The sequence below is a fragment of the Aquarana catesbeiana genome, linkage group LG13 (genome assembly GCF_042186555.1).
Source record: "Aquarana catesbeiana isolate 2022-GZ linkage group LG13, ASM4218655v1, whole genome shotgun sequence".
Lineage (NCBI taxonomy): Eukaryota > Metazoa > Chordata > Amphibia > Anura > Ranidae > Aquarana > Aquarana catesbeiana.
The window spans coordinates 66257354-66274843 of NC_133336.1; the positions used below are offsets into that span (position 1 = coordinate 66257354).

At 42.6% G+C, this 17490-nt stretch overlaps 1 protein-coding gene across 5 annotated transcripts in view; it reads right to left on the minus strand.

Annotated features, from left to right (window-relative positions):
• LRRC9 (leucine rich repeat containing 9) overlaps nucleotides 1–17490 on the minus strand; it is a 244501-nt gene that overhangs the window by 116556 nt on the left and 110455 nt on the right. For all 5 annotated transcript variants that reach the window (XR_012237138.1, XM_073610131.1, XM_073610129.1 and 2 more), the window contains 6 exons: nucleotides 15064–15240; nucleotides 14290–14401; nucleotides 10104–10221; nucleotides 8338–8484; nucleotides 5240–5361; nucleotides 1201–1365 (listed from right to left, as the gene is read on the minus strand). Coding sequence is in view for 4 of the 5 variants with exons in the window: in XM_073610131.1 (XP_073466232.1) it covers nucleotides 1201–1365; nucleotides 5240–5361; nucleotides 8338–8484; nucleotides 10104–10221; nucleotides 14290–14401; nucleotides 15064–15240 (841 nt within the window). In the remaining variant the exon portion in view is untranslated. The remainder of the gene's footprint in view (nucleotides 1–1200; nucleotides 1366–5239; nucleotides 5362–8337; nucleotides 8485–10103; nucleotides 10222–14289; nucleotides 14402–15063; nucleotides 15241–17490) is intronic.

Below are 17490 nucleotides of genomic sequence, written 5' to 3' on the forward strand. Positions count from 1 at the left end.
CAGTGCACAAAGCAAGGTCCATAAAGACATGGATGAGCGAGTTTGGGGTGGAGGAACTTTACTGGTCTGCACAGAGTCCTGACCTCAACCCGATAGAACACCTTTTGGGATGAATTAGAGCGGAGACTGTGAGCCAAGATTTCTTGTCCAACATCAGTGCCTCACATCACAAATGCGCTTCTGGAAGAATGGTCAAACATTCCCACAGACACACTCCTAAACCTTGTGGACAGCCTTCCAGAAGAGTTGAAGCTGGTTTAGCTGCAAAAGGTGGGTCAACTCAACTTTGAACCCTACAGACTAAGACTGGGATGCCATTAAAGTTCATGTGCATGTAAAGGCAGGCGTTCCAATACTTTTGGTAACATAGTGTGTGTGTGTGTGTATATATATATATATATATATATATATATATATATATTTATTATTACATTAATCAAAAACTCCATCTCTTAAGTGCCCCCCAAACAGAAGGCATGCCTGAAAATATGGCTTGGAACATTGAAAAATATAATGCGTCTGGCAGTCTTTGTGAACCTTTATGGAATGGGAAGGATACAGATATAGCATGAAAGTTTGCAGTTTAATCAAGACACAGCCAGGGTAAAAGCAATAACAAGAAAACAATTACATTTTTTTAGCAGGGCATTTACAGACATTAACCACAACTTTCTAAGCTTAGGGAGGGAGCTAGATGTCCATAACTGCAAATTAACAGGATTGTGGCATCAAACAAGGACAGGTTCTTCAGTCCTTTTTCTTTTACAAAGCTGCTTGAGTGCTTGTGTTCATTGGGACGTCAAGTCCACCTATTTGCAACATGTGGCAGGGAGCAATTGCGTAGTGTCAGCGTGTTTAATACTATATATATTTATATATATCCTACTATATATATATATATATATATCCAACGAGCTCCCCACTTTGACAGGAACAGGTGTCCTCATTGAAAGTTTTTCCCTCCCTTACAGTTCTGGTGACAACTCAAAAGTGTGGATTCCAACAAAGGTTCTAACCCTTCTCTACTCTACTCAAACTATTAAAAAAAATGGTTTCAGCTGTAGGTATACTGGCAGTTCTTTGATTATCTCTGTGTATGTAGGTATGTGACCTTAATGCTTCCCTTTAAGGACAATCTACAAAATGTACTACCCAGCACTGTATGATGGTGTCCCAGCATTTAGGATTTTTAACACTTACTGTTATTTGACTGTAAGTACTGGCTTTTGCTACAGAAAGGATAGTATTTTCATCTAAACTAATTATTTTGGGCCTAGGTTTGACAGCCGGCTCCATGGAAATAATCTCTTCATCCAGTTTAATTTCAGCCTCACTATCATGAAGACTTGAAGCTGGGGCCTCTATCTGGCAACAAAGAAAGAAATGTTAATTAACATACATAGGAAATACATATGGAAAATACTTGTTCTGATGGATACTTCTATCGAAAATGGAGAATTCAGCACTGAGAGGAGGGCAGCCATCAGAAAATTTTGGGCCCCTTATACAGCTTTAGACCTGGGCCCAACACCCCCCCCCCCCCCCAGCCTGACCAACATTCCCCAGGGCTTGCGTGCTTGCCTATGAGCCAATCCGCACACTGGCCACCTCACCTGTACGCACTCAGCCTCCCTCAATCCTGTATATATGTCAGCCCCTTCACACCTGTATATTTGTCAGCCCCCCAAACCTGTATATTTGTTAGCCCCCCTCCACACCTGTATATATGGCAGGCCCCCCTCACACACACCTGTATATATGGCAGCCCCCCCTCACACACACCTGTATATATGGCAGCCCCCCCACTCACCTGTATATTTGTCCCCCAACCTGTATATATGGCAGCCCCCCCATACACACACACACACACACACACACCTGTATATATGGCAGCCCCCCCACACACCTGTATATATGGCAGCGCCCCCCCCCACACACACACACCTGTATATATGTCAGCCACCCCTCCACACAACTGTATATATGTCAGCCCCCCCACACACACCTGTATATATTTCAGCACCCACCCCCCACAAACACACCTGTATATATGTCAGAACACCCCCCCCCACACACACACACACCTGTATATATGTCAGTGCCCCCACGCACACCTGTATATATGTCAGCCATCCCCACACACACCTGTATATATGTCAGCCACCCCTCCACACACCTGTATGTATGTCAGCCCCCCCACACACCTGTATATATGTCAGCCACCCCCCACACACACACACCTGTATATATGTCAGCCCCCCATCCACACACCTGTATATATGTCAGCACCCCACACATACCTTTATATATGTCAGCGCCCCCCCTCCACACACCTGTATATATGGCAGCCCCACATACACAAATCTGTACACACACAAGCCTCTGGCCCCTCCCTGTACACAAACAGCCCCCCTCCCTTTCCTTCACAGCCCCTACTTGTAGCTTCCTACCTGGTCCCAGCTTGTTTTTATAAAGCTGACATGTTGCTGAGAAGCATAGTACAGGCAGATCACTGTCACACAAGGGGTGCACATGCACATAGTAGCCAGAGGTGGCAGTAAAGAGCTTGATGTCTAAAATCAATGACATTGGACGGGCCCCCTTACAGTTGTAACGGCTGTACCCCCCTGATGGCGGCCATGATGGGAGTCATTTGGTATCATAATCCACGTCTTTGAAGACCTAAAGTAACACTGTTCGAAAGTTTTTCCTTTACTGCCATAGCAATCAAGGTCTGGTAAAAAGAGAATATAGCTTGCATAACTTGCATTTGTGATTGCTAACAAGCCTGAAACATCTGTGTGTTAATTGAATAAACAAGCTTTATTCAAAGAGTTTTTTGCACTATAAACCAGTGGCATTGGATGGACATATGTGGAAATGTGATTAAAAAAACAGGTAATTATATAAAATGCCATAATTCATGTACTGTATACATTCCACCAAAAAATAACTCTGCAATCAGAAAAGCTTAGACTCCTTGTTGATTGGAAAGCTTTAGCTCTGACTAGTTAGGGGGGGCGTTAGACTGCTACAGAGAGCCTACTGCTTCCACACAGAGAGAAAGGGTCCTTCTCAACAGCATGCTGGCAGGGGCAAGGTTATTTTATTCAGAATGTGGCTGCTTTCTAAAGACAACCGTAATGCCGCGTACACACGAATTTCTGACAACAAATGTTCGATGTGAGCATGTCGGAAATTCCGACCGTGTGTAGGCTCCATAGACATTTTTTGTCGAAATTTCCGACAAACAATATTTGAGAGCTGGTTCTCAAATTTTCCGACAACAAAATCCGTTGTCGTAAATTACGATCATGTGTACACAATTCCGGCGCACAAAATTCCACGCATGCTCGGAATCAAGCAGAAGAGCCGCACTGGCTATTGAACTTCATTTTTCTCGGCTCGTTGTACATGTTGTACGTCACCGTGTTCTTGACTTTCGGCATTTCCGTCAACATTTGTGCGACCGTGTGTATGCAAGACAAGTTTGAGCTAACATCCGTCAGAAATAAATCCAGGATTTTGTTGTCGGAATGTCCAATCGTCTGTACGCAGCATTAGACTTTGAGTATGTTTTGTTTTATGTATTTTTTTTATACTTTGTGAGTAACGTTTGTTTGATGCATGTGGAATGTAATTAGCTCATTAAGGACTCATCCATACTTATGCAGAGATCAGCATTTTTTTTGTTGCCCCGCAAAACAATTGTTTTCTATGTGTCTTGTTCAAAGTAGAACACAGGCGGCAGCTGCTAAGAATTGCTGTGTGGAAAAATGCAACATGTTTGCATTTCACTGCACCACTCCTCAAGCTCTGTGTTTTGTTTCTATGCACCGTAGCTAAGCTGCAGTTGATAGAAATGAATTAAATGTCACTTTTTGACATTTCAACAAAGGTAAGAAAAAAAACACTAAACCGTGCCTTGTGTTGTGTGAAAATAGTAACCTCTCTGCAGAGGTCTGACACACCCCCTACCGATTCAGAGCCAGAGCTGAGTAAATCACAGTATTTTGGCAGATAATGCAGATACTACAAATGTGTTTTAACTACCATTTATAAAAAAAAAAAACAAAAACTGAAATCGCATACCCACATTGTGTGAATGGTTCACTGCTTTTCTAATTCCATTACACAGAGCTTGATGTATAATTTCAGGCATCATCAGCTCTATATGTAAAGCCCATCTTTAGGCAAATTGACTATAAATCTCTATCAGGGTTTAACTGTTGTCTCTGTTCTCATTGAGAAAAATTCCCCTCACTTCCTATTCTCTTTGACATCAGTCATCTGCACAAAGAGTGAGCAGCAATCTAACTAATGAGAACACAAAAAATCTTAAAAGAGATTTTAAACCTACTTCACTTAATGTGATATATTAAAGCTTGTTTTTTGTTTTTTGTTTTTAAATAACAAACATGTTATACTTACTTGCTCTGTGCAGTGGTTTTGCACAGAGCAGTCTTGTCCCAATTCTTTTTGGGTCCCTCACACGCTCTCCTGGCTTCTCCCCCTCGAGCAGTGCCCCCAGAGAAAGCTTCTTTCCCTGGGGGCACTGCTGTGTGCTCGCTCCCGAGCCGCTGCTCTATGCATCTATAGGACACAGAGCCACGGCTCTGCCCCATCCCCCGCTCTCTCCTCATTGGCTCACTGGCTGTGATTGACAGCAGTGGGAGCCAATGGGCGCCCGCCTCAGACAATGAGAAGAGGGAGTCCCGGGACAGCCGACTCTCTCGTGCACATCGCTAGATCGAGATGGGCTCAGGTGAGTATTAGGGGGGCTGTGGGGGAGCAGCACACAGAGAGTTTTTTATCTTTATGCATAGAATGCATGAAGGTAAAAAACATTCAGCCTTTATAACCACTTTAAAGTAGATCCTTAGATGTGGTGGCAATGTTTTTTTTTTAATCGTTTTTTTGTTAAGGTGAAGTACATTTTCTGCAAGCACATGATGAATACCTGTTGATCCTGTAAGAGAACTTGGGACCTTGTAACTGCCTGCGTACTGAACTGAAATCTCAAACAATGTTATCTGCTTTCCTCAGCTATCTGCTGAACCACAAAGCAAAGGTATGTAATAGGAATGAGAAGAAGGGGAGGTGTTTGAAGTTTGAATTAGGAAAACAGCCTAGTGGGACAGCACTGACCCTCCATATACTGTTTATAGATTGTGTCAACATATCACTGCCTAGTCAATAATATCTGGAGACTGATGCAGAAGAGTAATAAGATATGTACCAGCGGAATATATTCAAACTCAACAATGTACTCTGGCAGGATGAGCTCAGGATCAAACACAAACCAATCACACCGGTGTAGGCTGCAGTCACAGTTCCCATGTTCCTCGAAAGAATGTGCTTCTGCAAAAAGACAGAGCAGTCAAAATTTACAGTATGACAGAATAAATGTGCTTAAAGTGATTGTAAATTTAAAAAATTGTATTTAAAAAAAATAACAAACATGTTATACTTATCTGCTCTGTGGAATGGCTTTGCACAGAGCAGCCCTGATCCTCTTCTCTGGTCCCCCGACGGCGCTCTGGGCCCTCCCCCTTGCCTAGTGCCCCCATAGCAACTGGCTTCCTGTAGGGGCACTTGTGTGTGCTCGCTCCCGAGCTGGCTCTCTGCATCCATAAGTCACAGGGCGGGGTTCAGCCCCCCCCCCCCCCCCACACTCGCAGGCTGTGATTGACATCAGTGGGAGCCAATGACTCCTGCTGCTGCATCTCAGCCAATCACTAGGGAGAGACCCGTGAGAGCCTCAGGTCTCGTGCACATCGAGATCAGGCTAAGGTAAGTGTTAAGAGGGGGAGCTGCAAATTGAAGGTTTTTTTCCTTCATGTATTCTAAAACCTTCAGCTTTTACAACCACTTTAAAAGATCATTGCATGAAATATAGGATGTATTCACATAGATGAACTCAACAGTGCATCAATCAGCAGTTTACTATCTAGGAAAATTATGTTTAGGTTAAAGGGTAACTCCACTTTTGTTGGAAAAAAAAAAATATATATATATATATATATATATATATATATAGTATATACAATTGCTACACAAGTCTTATTGTAATTGAATATTAATAAAAAATACCTTTCTTTTTCAATCTTTACCGCTGTAATTTTCTGTAAAATGCAATAGAATATGGCAACCTGGAGGCATTCTGTACACAAATGATGTACAGAAAGCCCCCGCCGCCCCCCCCCCCCCCCCCAGGAATGTAATTTCCTGCTTGTGTGATTTTCTGATTTTCCCAATAGTCTGCACTAAGATTGAAGTCAGATTTTGAGCATTCGCTGCAATAAAACGTTTTTGGTGGAATACTCCCAAAGGAAATCATGTCTAAAAGGTATTCAGACCCTGCCACTTTCCTCATCAGAAGCCTGCAAGTGCAGCAGCTGATTGATAATTATAAAGTCACTCCTATTCACATTGTACATGGATACAGACATACAGCTATTTCTTCAGAAAAACAAGAGCTAGAAATCTGCAACAAAGTTTGTTAAAATCCTTGCAATATACATAGATCAGGGGCGTACCTACAGGGGTCGCCATTGTGACCTGGCCCCATGCTTCAGGGGGCCTGTGCAGCCCCCCTGTACACCTGGATAGGAGGGCGGTGGCATGTAGAGGAACCGATCCATCGATGTAGCCACTGAATGCCCGCTTCTCCTCCTCTCTCTCCCACAGACATTCAGCGGCTGCAAAAGGGAAATGGAGGGCATCAGTTCTTCTTCATGCCACTCCCAACGCCTTCCTGTCCCTATCCTGCTGTCTTTGGCCCGTCCCACCTCCCGCTGGCTGCAGAGAGGGATCTGTCAGGGTGGAGAACGGAAAAGGGGTCGGTAAATGTGTCATTCACTAGCCCCTTCCTTGACTTAATGCATATCACTGATCACTGACTTTTTTTTTTCATTCATAGCTGAGGCATAGTAAACCATGCTTCATTTTATGAATGAACGGGAAGCTCTGTACAGAGCTATTCCTGTTCATTCATTCTGTGCAGCCGAGACTGCAGAGAAAGGGACTGAGGACTTTGTCCTCAGTCCCTTTCTCTGTCTCAAAAGTGAGACCTCAGGGGTCTGTTTAGAACACAGATATTTCACCAAAGCACCCCCAATGGGGGTCCTAAAAAATATGTAGAAAATAAAAAATAAAATTGTAAAAAAAAAAAAAAAAAAAAAAAAAAACAAAAAAAAACAAAATAGTGGAAAAACTATAAATAATAAAACAACAAAAATAAAAAAACTACTGACACCAGTGGCAGAACTACCAGGGTCGCAAAGGTTGCACTTGCAACTAGTCTCTGGCGTTCCACCACTGTGGGGGACCCCAATATGGTAGGAAGGTGACCCGCTGTGGGACAATAATAAAGGGTCCCACGATGGGAGTAAAGGACCCCGGGATCAGTGGGAAGGGCCCCCGTTGGTGGTCATGGTTTCTTGCACCGGCGCCCTGAAGGCTCTAGTTAGGCCTCTGACATAGATCATCCAGATAGGACTGTTTTATTCTCAAAAGTGGGGTTACTCTTTAAGGCTTTTTTTTCAAGTTTGGCAAAGATATACACTTTATAATGCTTAATCTTTAAGCTGATAGATTTCTATTGTCATATTTTCCTAGAATTATTTTCCCACTTTGAAGTAACTCTTGCGATTTTTAAACCCACTGGCTGAAAAATCTTCAGCATTCGACACCTCTGGTAATTATGTATGCCTGGTTCCCCTCTGTAAGCTGTGATTCCTTTCTCCATCCCCTACATCTCTGCAGTATACAGCAGTGAAAAACAGGCCTAGGCCTTCGACACATCCGGAGAGCTCTCTCTGGGCGATTATATGATTGCATAAGCTTATGAATATAGGTATTTTTACATAGTAATGCCCCGTACACACGGTCGGATTTTCCGATGGAAAATGTGTGATAGGACCTTGTTGTCGGAAATTCCGACCGTGTGTTGGCTCCATCACACATTTTCCATCGGATTTTCCGACACACAAAGTTTGAGAGCAGGCTATAAAATTTTCCGACAACAAAATCCGTTGTCGGAATTTCCGATAGTGTTTAGACAAATTCGACGCACAAAGTGCCACGCATGCTCAGAATAAATAAAGAGATGAAAGCTATTGGCTACTGCCCCGTTTATAGTCCCGACGTACGTGTTTTACGTCACCGCGTTCAGAATGATCGAATTTTCCGACAACTTTGTGTGACCGTGTGTATGCAAGACAAGTTTGAGCGAACATCCGTCGGAAAAAATCCTAGGATTTTGTTGTCAGAATGTCCGAACAAAGTCCGACCGTGTGTGCGCCCTATAAGACTGCAACATGAAAGTGAACATACCATTTTTTGAATAATATACACAATTCCTCCTAAGTTTCAATGGCCTGAATACAGTATTGGCGTCAGGGTAAGTATCTGGATTTATCGCAAGATCTTCTTGGGCTTGAACACTACGGCCCAGGAAAACTTTAGCAATGATCAGTTTACCTAAGCATATAAAAAAAGAAAAACACACAACACCAAAATGCAATGAAACAGACAAATATACATTTTCTTATTCAATAATATGCAAACTTAACCCGTTGCTGTCAAAATACACTGATCTGCAGCTGATTGGCTCCAGCAACTCATCAATAGAAAAAAATTCCATTATGTCCCTTAGACAGAAGTTGATTAAACAATCAACTTCTGTTGAGCAGGGATGCCCAAACACTGATTGAAATTTGGCCTGTCACTGGCTGAATTTCAATCAGTGTATGGACAGCTTTAGAAACTGTAAGACAAGAAAATTTTCCCCCCACCACCTTCACTGTGAATGAAAAATATATGCACAGTCATTTATTGCAATGTTTCAAACAATCTTTTGTTTGAAAACATTCATTACCCAATTAAAAAATATTGATTTGATCATATTTTAGTGTTTTTTTTTTACTCTGTTTCAATGGATCGAGATTGCTTTGATAATAACAATAATTTGTCGATTAAAATCCAAATTAGTGCAATCAATACATGTAAAATATGATTAGTTTATCATATTGGTATTTCTGTCTATCCAGTCCTCAGATTTACACAGATCTGTTCAGCAGGGGAAGGAATCTGACCTTTCTCTGCTGCAGTTTCACTTTCATGTACAGGTCCACTCCCCATCCCCTGTGATTAGACAGTGAAAGGAGAAGCAGCACACCGATAAGCTCATCTCTCTATCACTCTGTTCTCTCCTCCAATCATGATGGCACCTTGTACTGCAGCACATCTAACTGGGTCATTGTGCTGTTACCACCCCACCCCCCTCTAAGCTCTGCTTACATAGTGTACACTTTGAATATATACTGTACAGGGACTGCAAGAGGCTAATGCAAAGTTGAATTCAGGTACTTGCATTGTTTGCAGTAAACAAAACAAAAAAACGTAAAGTGACTCTGCCATGGGAGAATTCATGGGGGCTGCATGTGCTTGCCTCATCTTGAAAATGCTAGTTGATGGCTGTGTCTCACTTCAGCATTTTTGAGTCACAGACCAGGAACAAGCATGCCTAGACACGGCGGTCATGAAAATAGCATTCTTATATGCAGTGGTCAGCAGTGATAGCCGCTGTTATTCTTTCATGACAGTTTCCCTTTTAATGATGTATTAATAGTTACAGAACTGCAATAATGTGTGCCTTTTATATTTGCCTGCAGTTTAGCTTTAACTCAAACAATTGTATCATTACCTGTATGGCTGGCATAAGAAACTGCAGCTTCTGTGTTCAGCCAACCAGATAGAGAAGGCATATGGCTGCTGATCACACCACAATAATTTTTTCATGATAATTTTAGTGTCAGAGTAATGCTGCAGGCAATAAATGAATGGAAAAATTGGCAATGACAGCAAGAATCCCGTTTCAAGGAAATATATAAAAGTGTTATTTTATCGGTTTAAATAAGCTCACTGAACCATGTCCTTGTGTGGAAATACCCAACACATTCCGCCATGATTCTCAAAGCAGTTATCTAGAATGTGGTACATTTAATGCTTGTTACGCCAAATCGTTACAAACATAGAACTAGACCCAACTGTCATCTGTAATTTATTATATTGTCTACATTGCACTGTAATTAGGTTACCACATTTAAAATGCTCTGGATCATAATTGGTCTCCACCGTTGTTGCTTGCTCCGATGTGAAAGTCTCACGAAATCCCAAACTGTTGGATAGAAGAATGCCTTGTTCTTGTTCATGCAGCTGTGACAAACACAACATGACATGTTAAGGACCAAGACAATTGTGCACAAAGCAAAGAAGCTTAAAGGGTTACCCCACTTTCATTAAAATGATCATATAACATATGTGCAATGGCAAGAAGAACTAATTTGTAATGCAATGTTAGTTTTGGGTAGAGTGGGGAACAGTAAGAAATACAGTCAGGTTTATATTACTATTTGGGGCTCTGCTAAGAGAGATTTACTCTAATTTCCTCTCCTGCTGATGTTTTACCAGACAGAAAGTGAGAGGTACTCTTCTTTTTTTATAGATAAGATTTATTGTAATTGTAAAACAAATCACAATGAAATTACATTTATATCCAAGAGAAAACTTTATTGAAAAGTTATAGTAATCCAGTATGGAAATAGAAAAAATACCACGCTACCAAATCCCTAACAGCAGCAGCTAAAATGTGAGATATACACAAAAACAACCATGAAAAAGAAAAAGAAAAACTGCGCTAATGCAGTTTTTCTTTTTCTTTTTATAGTAATCCAGAGCAACAATGAAATTGTGGTACAGCTGTAATATAGTTAGTAATAATAATAGTTGCATAGCCATATATACAGTTCATTCATTACATACCTATAGCCACTCCAATCTACATACCATAACAACAGAAATAAAAGTTACACAGTAGAGTAAAAAGAGAGGAGACATTAGGTGGGTCTACTACTATCCCTGAGAGACGCCATCCTGTTTATCACCAAATCCAGAGGAGATAGACTGGACATGTTAAGCCATGGCACCAATATCTTTTCAAACTTATTAGGGCAGCCGCTTTGCTGATAGATATATAGTTCCTGTGATATTGTGGACCTGACCTGCCTGACCCACTCTGTAACAGTCAGAGAATCTGATAATTTCAAGTGGTGCAGTCGTTTACGGGCTTGAAACAGCCCTCTGGAAATTGCTTCTTTGGAGTGTGTTGTTGCACCATCAAGTTATCCAATATGCCCAGAATACATTGTTTTGGGTCAACATGGATATTGGACTGAAAGACCAGTGTGGGGCAACATCACAGTAAATGAATTAAATCTCCATGGTCCCTGAGGCACCTACTGAAAAGTGGGTCACCGGTCACTCTCATCTTAAAAAATGTTGCTGGGGTTTAGTGAACTCGCAACAATATGTATAATTAAGAAAGCTGTTGGGAAACATTGAGGGAGCTAAGCTGTACCGCTTGTAGTGCCTCTTCCAGTTGTCTTCAATAAATCGGGCCTACATCCTTCTTTCAATGTTTAGGGGCGTTAAAGGGATACCCTTTCAAGAATGATGACACTAACATGGCGCAGCAACGAGATATGATATCCTTCTGTCATTTCAGTGGTATGCATGAAGGTAAACATTGGGGTGGAAAGTACATGTATTGTGGGAGTGAGAACAATAACGTTAAGGATAACAATGTTCTGTTAGCAAATATCTGGTGTAAATGGGTAACTCTATAAGTTATCCATTTAGCGCTATTCTGTAGTTTGGCCAGTTCTGCGTAAGTACTATTGTGTCATATGAGATTGTAGGAGGCGAAGTCCGTGACCTGTTGTAATTGTTTTGCTTTATTTCAAATCTTTTGTATAAGCATGTACAGTATGTTGGGAGTAACCTATTAGATTTATGAAACAACAGCGACTCCAGCCCTGAGGAAATATCTAGTGTTTTGGTGTAGTATAAAGGAATCTCTGTTGTGGAGTCAAACTAGTTTGCACTAGGAGCAGCTGGTCGGGCCATACCTCCTAACGTGTTGTAATTGGTCAACTCTGTAGTATACCCCCCCCCTTCATCTTTTGGGTGTTGCAATTGTTCTACCTTAAGCTGCCGAGGCCTTGAGTGGCAAAGCAGGGTTTGGAAAATGGAATTGACTATCCTAAAGATCTTTAGGCCCCTTTCACACTTATACGACTTGTCCAACGATTTTGTACTGCAAAACCGTATGACAAGTCATTCTCCACGATTTTCAATGACTACCAGTCATATTGGCACGACTTTAAGTCGTGCTGACTTCAAAGTTGTCCCTGCACTACTTTGGTCCAACTTCCATGCGAGTTGGTGTCCATAGACCTCAATGTTAAACCCTCAAGTAGCATGCAAATCGTACCTGAATAATAAAGACACGATTTCAGTACGACTTTGTAAGCACAAGCTGAGAATAGTTAATGCCAAAGTTGTGGCAAAGTCGTACAAAGTAGTACTGCTCCCAAATCGCGGCAAAATCGCGCAAAATCGTGATAAAATCGCGGCAAAATCGTGGTAAAATCGCGCGAATTTGAAGTCGCACAAGTGTGGAAAGGGCCTTAGGGATATACCGGTAATCACCGGGTGTTATGCAAGAAGTACAGTTGTTGGGGCATAAGGATGATTTTAATAGGACTGGCTTTACCAATAAGAGATGAAAGGACCTCTTCAAGAGAAATGCAGGCAGAAATAAAAATGCTTTTCTTTATTGGTGTAGGAGAAACCTAGAATCCCTGTCAGATTTATATTTCTGTCTGCGTCCCTGTGGTAGATTGCCCCTGACTTTTTGTCTGGGGAAAGTATTGCCAGCAGCATAAGAAATGAGCAGAAATCTCTCTAGCAGAGGACATCTAGATAGTAGAAAGAACACTATTCTAATCTTTCCATACTCCACCCAAAACTATAAAAATATTTTTAGCTTGACACACACTTTAACGTTCATCTTCACTTGGTATTCCACACCCAGCTATGATGTTTTAAAACAGCTAAAAAAGGTAAACTGTTTTTTTTTCTAACCATGATAACTGTGGGCATTCTGTAGATTGGGTGTATACAGACCTCCAATTATATGAGCAGAAAATTACGTTTTATTGGATTACTATAGGCACTTTAGGCATTTTTCTTAACATCAGATCTGATAATGCAAAGAATAAAGTGGATGGACATCAATGTGAGGTTTGGACAGCAGAAGTTCAGAGGCTATACTGAAGTTTGCTGAACTCCTTCTATATAATCTATAGAACAGATATCAAGAGGTTTGTTTTTTTCTCAACAAAAATGGAGTTCCACTTTAGGAAAGAATTCTGGTCCAATGATTATGCAGGATAATGTACTAAAATTAGCATGTTTAAATAACTAAGGAAATAATTAAGATTCATCACTAACCTGGTCTCAAAATACCAACCAAATCGTTCTCTTTGTTCCTCCCAAGATCTCCTGCTCACTAGCTCCCTTGTCACCTCATGCCATGCTCGCCTCCAGGACTTCTCTCGAGCCTCTCCCATCCTCTGGAATGCCCAACCCCAATCTGTCCGATTATCTCCTACTTTGTCAACATTCCGACAATCCCTGAAAACTCATCTCCTCAGAGAAGCCTATCTTTCCCCCACCTAACAACTGTACATTTGTTTTATCAAATCAGCATATCCCCCACAGTTATTACCTCTTGTATCTCTTGACCCGCCCTCTTAGATTGTAAGTTCTAACAAGCAGAGTTCTCTGATTCCTACTGTATTAAAGTGTATTGTAGTTGTACTGTCTACCCTCAAGTTGTAAAGCGCTGCGTAAACTGTCTGCGCTATATAAATCCTGTATAATAATAATAATAATATTTCAGATATTTAAAATGTGAGCTCTCCCTGCCATAATTCCTGGCCATCTTCCTGTCTACCAGGGAATTTAGGTGTTCATACCCACCTTTGTGTGTTTCAGCACCTCCTGTTGTAATTTCAATAATGTAAAATAAATTAAAAGAAATGCAGGGAGAGTGTGAACCCTCATAATGCTCATAGCAGGTGTGCAGACCCAAGAACTCCAGCATTGATATCTCACCAATGACATCCCAAAGAGATATAAGAACTTGTCATGTGGTTTAACTCTTTAGCATCTACCATAAACTGAAATATTGGTTTTGTTTGGACTGACCCTTTAATATTGAGTAACATATAAAACAAAGCAAAATAATGTTCTTTACCTATTGCATTAAGTCAGTCAGGTACAAATTTTTTCAAATACTAATCAATCAGGAAATACATTTATGAGGAACATCTTGTGTTCATCTCACACAGTTCCATTGATTGCAAAAGCAATCTATACCTTAGACGTTTTTGTGAAATTAAAGCCATCCTCAAGAATGTGCAAAAGATCTTTCTCCTCAAAATCAGTGTCAAATGTGTAAAAAAGATATTCTAACATCTTCTTGTAGTTTCTAGGAAATAATATAGAAATAATATAATAAATAATAATATATAAATAAATATAAGCAAACAACTGAAATCCTGACAGCACAGTCAATGGTATTACTAGATGAATTCAGTCCTGACATTTGTGCGTTTACAAGTTACATATGCTTTTGGCTCTCTCAATTGATTTATTAAAAAGCTAAAAGACAACTGCTCTTTATAGCCAACTGCACAAATAATTATACAAAAACCATATTTCAGATAATCCAAGTAAGCATGTGCATTTTATGGCCTAGACTTTTGACATTCTGATTTAAAAGACAAGTATAGATGTATAAGCAGTGCAGTCCCTGACCTATAGTCTTGTTCCCATCCCCCTTTAAAGTGTATTTAAAGCCCCATTTTTTTTAAATATATGATAGATCGGGAATAGTTAACTTGTACTTTACAGTATATCTGAGCAACATGTTAAAAAAACATATGCAGTACAACTTTTCAATAATTCAGAGTAATGTATGTTAGTCTATGGGTTTTTTATTTATTTTTTAATAAATAAGGGGGGAAAAAATACAATTTTGGAAAAAAAACTGTCTCTCTAACTCTGTTTCAAAATATAAAAATGAAAATGTAGAGTAGATGACACAGAAAACATTTTAACTAACTACTTGCACTGATAAAACTAACATACTCATTGGCAGGGCTGTCTTCACCATCCAAATAGTCTTGCACTCTATCCTCAAACTTGGATCGAAGTATTCTGTTGTGCACTCTGACTATTCTGTTTATTTTCACTCCAGAGATTCCAAATGTTTTAAAATTTGAGGCACAGAAACGGGATAAAATCATGTCATAGCAGGATTTGAACCTGGTGGGTGCAGAAAATAATATAATTTCACAAATTATTGAACAGAAAACAGAATATGCTGAATACAGAATAAGTAAATATATGTCATACACGCTAGGTAAACCACCACTACCACCAGTCCATTTTAAATAACCAAATTTCTTGCTACCTGCCATTTGTACTTGCTCCCTAATACTATACCTACTACCCAAATAAAGTAGAAACACTAATGCCGCGTACACACGGTCGGACTTTTCACCTGCAAAAGTCCGACGGACGCCGACCGTGTGTGGTCTCCATCGGACTTCCGACGGACGGTTTCGGGCGGAAATCCGACGTACTTTAGATTTGAAGCCTGCTTCAAATCTTTACGTCGTACCTCCGCCGGACTCAGTTCCTGACGGAAAGCCCGTTCGTCTGTATGCTAGTCCGAAGGACCAGATACGACGGAGGAGCAGGTTACTGCATCTCGCGCTCGCTGCAATAGGAAAAACTAATTTTCCCATTGCGGCGAGCGCGGGGGGCATCCCAGGCCCTTAGGTCTGGTATGGAACTTTAATGAGAACCCCCTACGCCGAAAAACCGGCGTGGGGGTCCCCCCAAAATCCATACCAGACCCCGATCCGAGCACGCAGCCCGGCCGGTCAGGAAAGGGGGTGGGGACGAACGAGCGCCCCCCCCCCTCCTGAACCGTACCAGGCCGCATGCCCTCAACATGGGGGGGTGCTTTGGGGGAGGGGGCGCCTTGCGGTGCCCCCCCCACCACAAAGCACCTTGTCCCCATGTTGATGAGGACAAGGGCCTCTTCCCGACAATCCTGGCCGTTGGTTGTCGGGGTCTGCGGGCGGGGGGCTTATCGGAATCCGGGAGCCCCCTATAATAAGAGGGCCCCCAGATCCCGGCCCCCCCACCCTATGTGAATGAGTATGGGGTACATGGTACCCCTACCCATTCACCTAGGTAAAAAGTGTCAATAATAAAACACAACACAGGTTTTTAAAATAATTTATTAAACAGCTCCGGGGGGGGGGTCTTCTTCCGTCTTCGGGGGTCCCTCTGGTTCATCTTCTCCCGGCGTCCGGTTGGTTCTTCTCCGCTCTCCGGCCTCTTCTCCCGGTGTCCCAGGTCTTCGGCCGGCCCCTCCGCTGTCTTCAGGTAGCTCTATTGCCAGCGGAGGTCCGGACTTCTTGGCTTCTTGGCTTCTTGTGTTCTCTTCTCTTCTCTTCCCCCAGATGTTGACACGACGCTCTCTCCGGCTGGACTGGTCTCTGAGGGCTGCGTTGTGACTTATATAGGCGGAGACCCCGCCCCCATATGATGTCACAGCGTGGTCGACCACGCCCCCTAAAACGTCACAGTCCCAGCATGCCCAGGGACTGTGACATCATATGGGGGCGGGGTCTCCGCCTATATAAGTCACAACGCAGCCCTCAGAGACCAGTCCAGCCGGAGAGAGCGTCGTGTCAACATCTGGGGGAAGAGAAGAGAAGAGAACACAAGAAGCCAAGAAGTCCGGACCTCCGCTGGCAATAGAGCTACCTGAAGACAGCGGAGGGGCCGGCCGAAGACCTGGGACACCGGGAGAAGAGGCCGGAGAGCGGAGAAGAACCAACCGGACGCCGGGAGAAGATGAACCAGAGGGACCCCCGAAGACGGAAGAAGACCCCCCCCCCCCGGAGCTGTTTAATAAATTATTTTAAAAACCTGTGTTGTGTTTTATTATTGACACTTTTTACCTAGGTGAATAGGTAGGGGTACCATGTACCCCATACTCATTCACATAGGGTGGGGGGGCCGGGATCTGGGGGCCCTCTTATTATAGGGGGCTCCCGGATTCCGATAAGCCCCCCGCCCGCAGACCCCGACAACCAACGGCCAGGGTTGTCGGGAAGAGGCCCTTGTCCTCATCAACATGGGGACAAGGTGCTTTGTGGTGGGGGGGGACCGCAAGGCGCCCCCTCCCCCAAAGCACCCCCCCATGTTGAGGGCATGCGGCCTGGTACGGTTCAGGAGGGGGGGGGGCGCTCGTTCGTCCCCACCCCCTTTCCTGACCGGCCGGGCTGCGTGCTCGGATCGGGGTCTGGTATGGATTTTGGGGGGACCCCCACGCCGGTTTTTCGGCGTAGGGGGTTCCCCTTAAAGTTCCATACCAGACCTAAGGGCCTGCGACAGGGCTCGCAAGGTTTCAATCTCGCCAAAAAAAGCGGCGAGATTGAATTCCTTTTCTAGTCCCGTCGTACCCAAGTCACGTTCAAAATGAACGGACTTGTC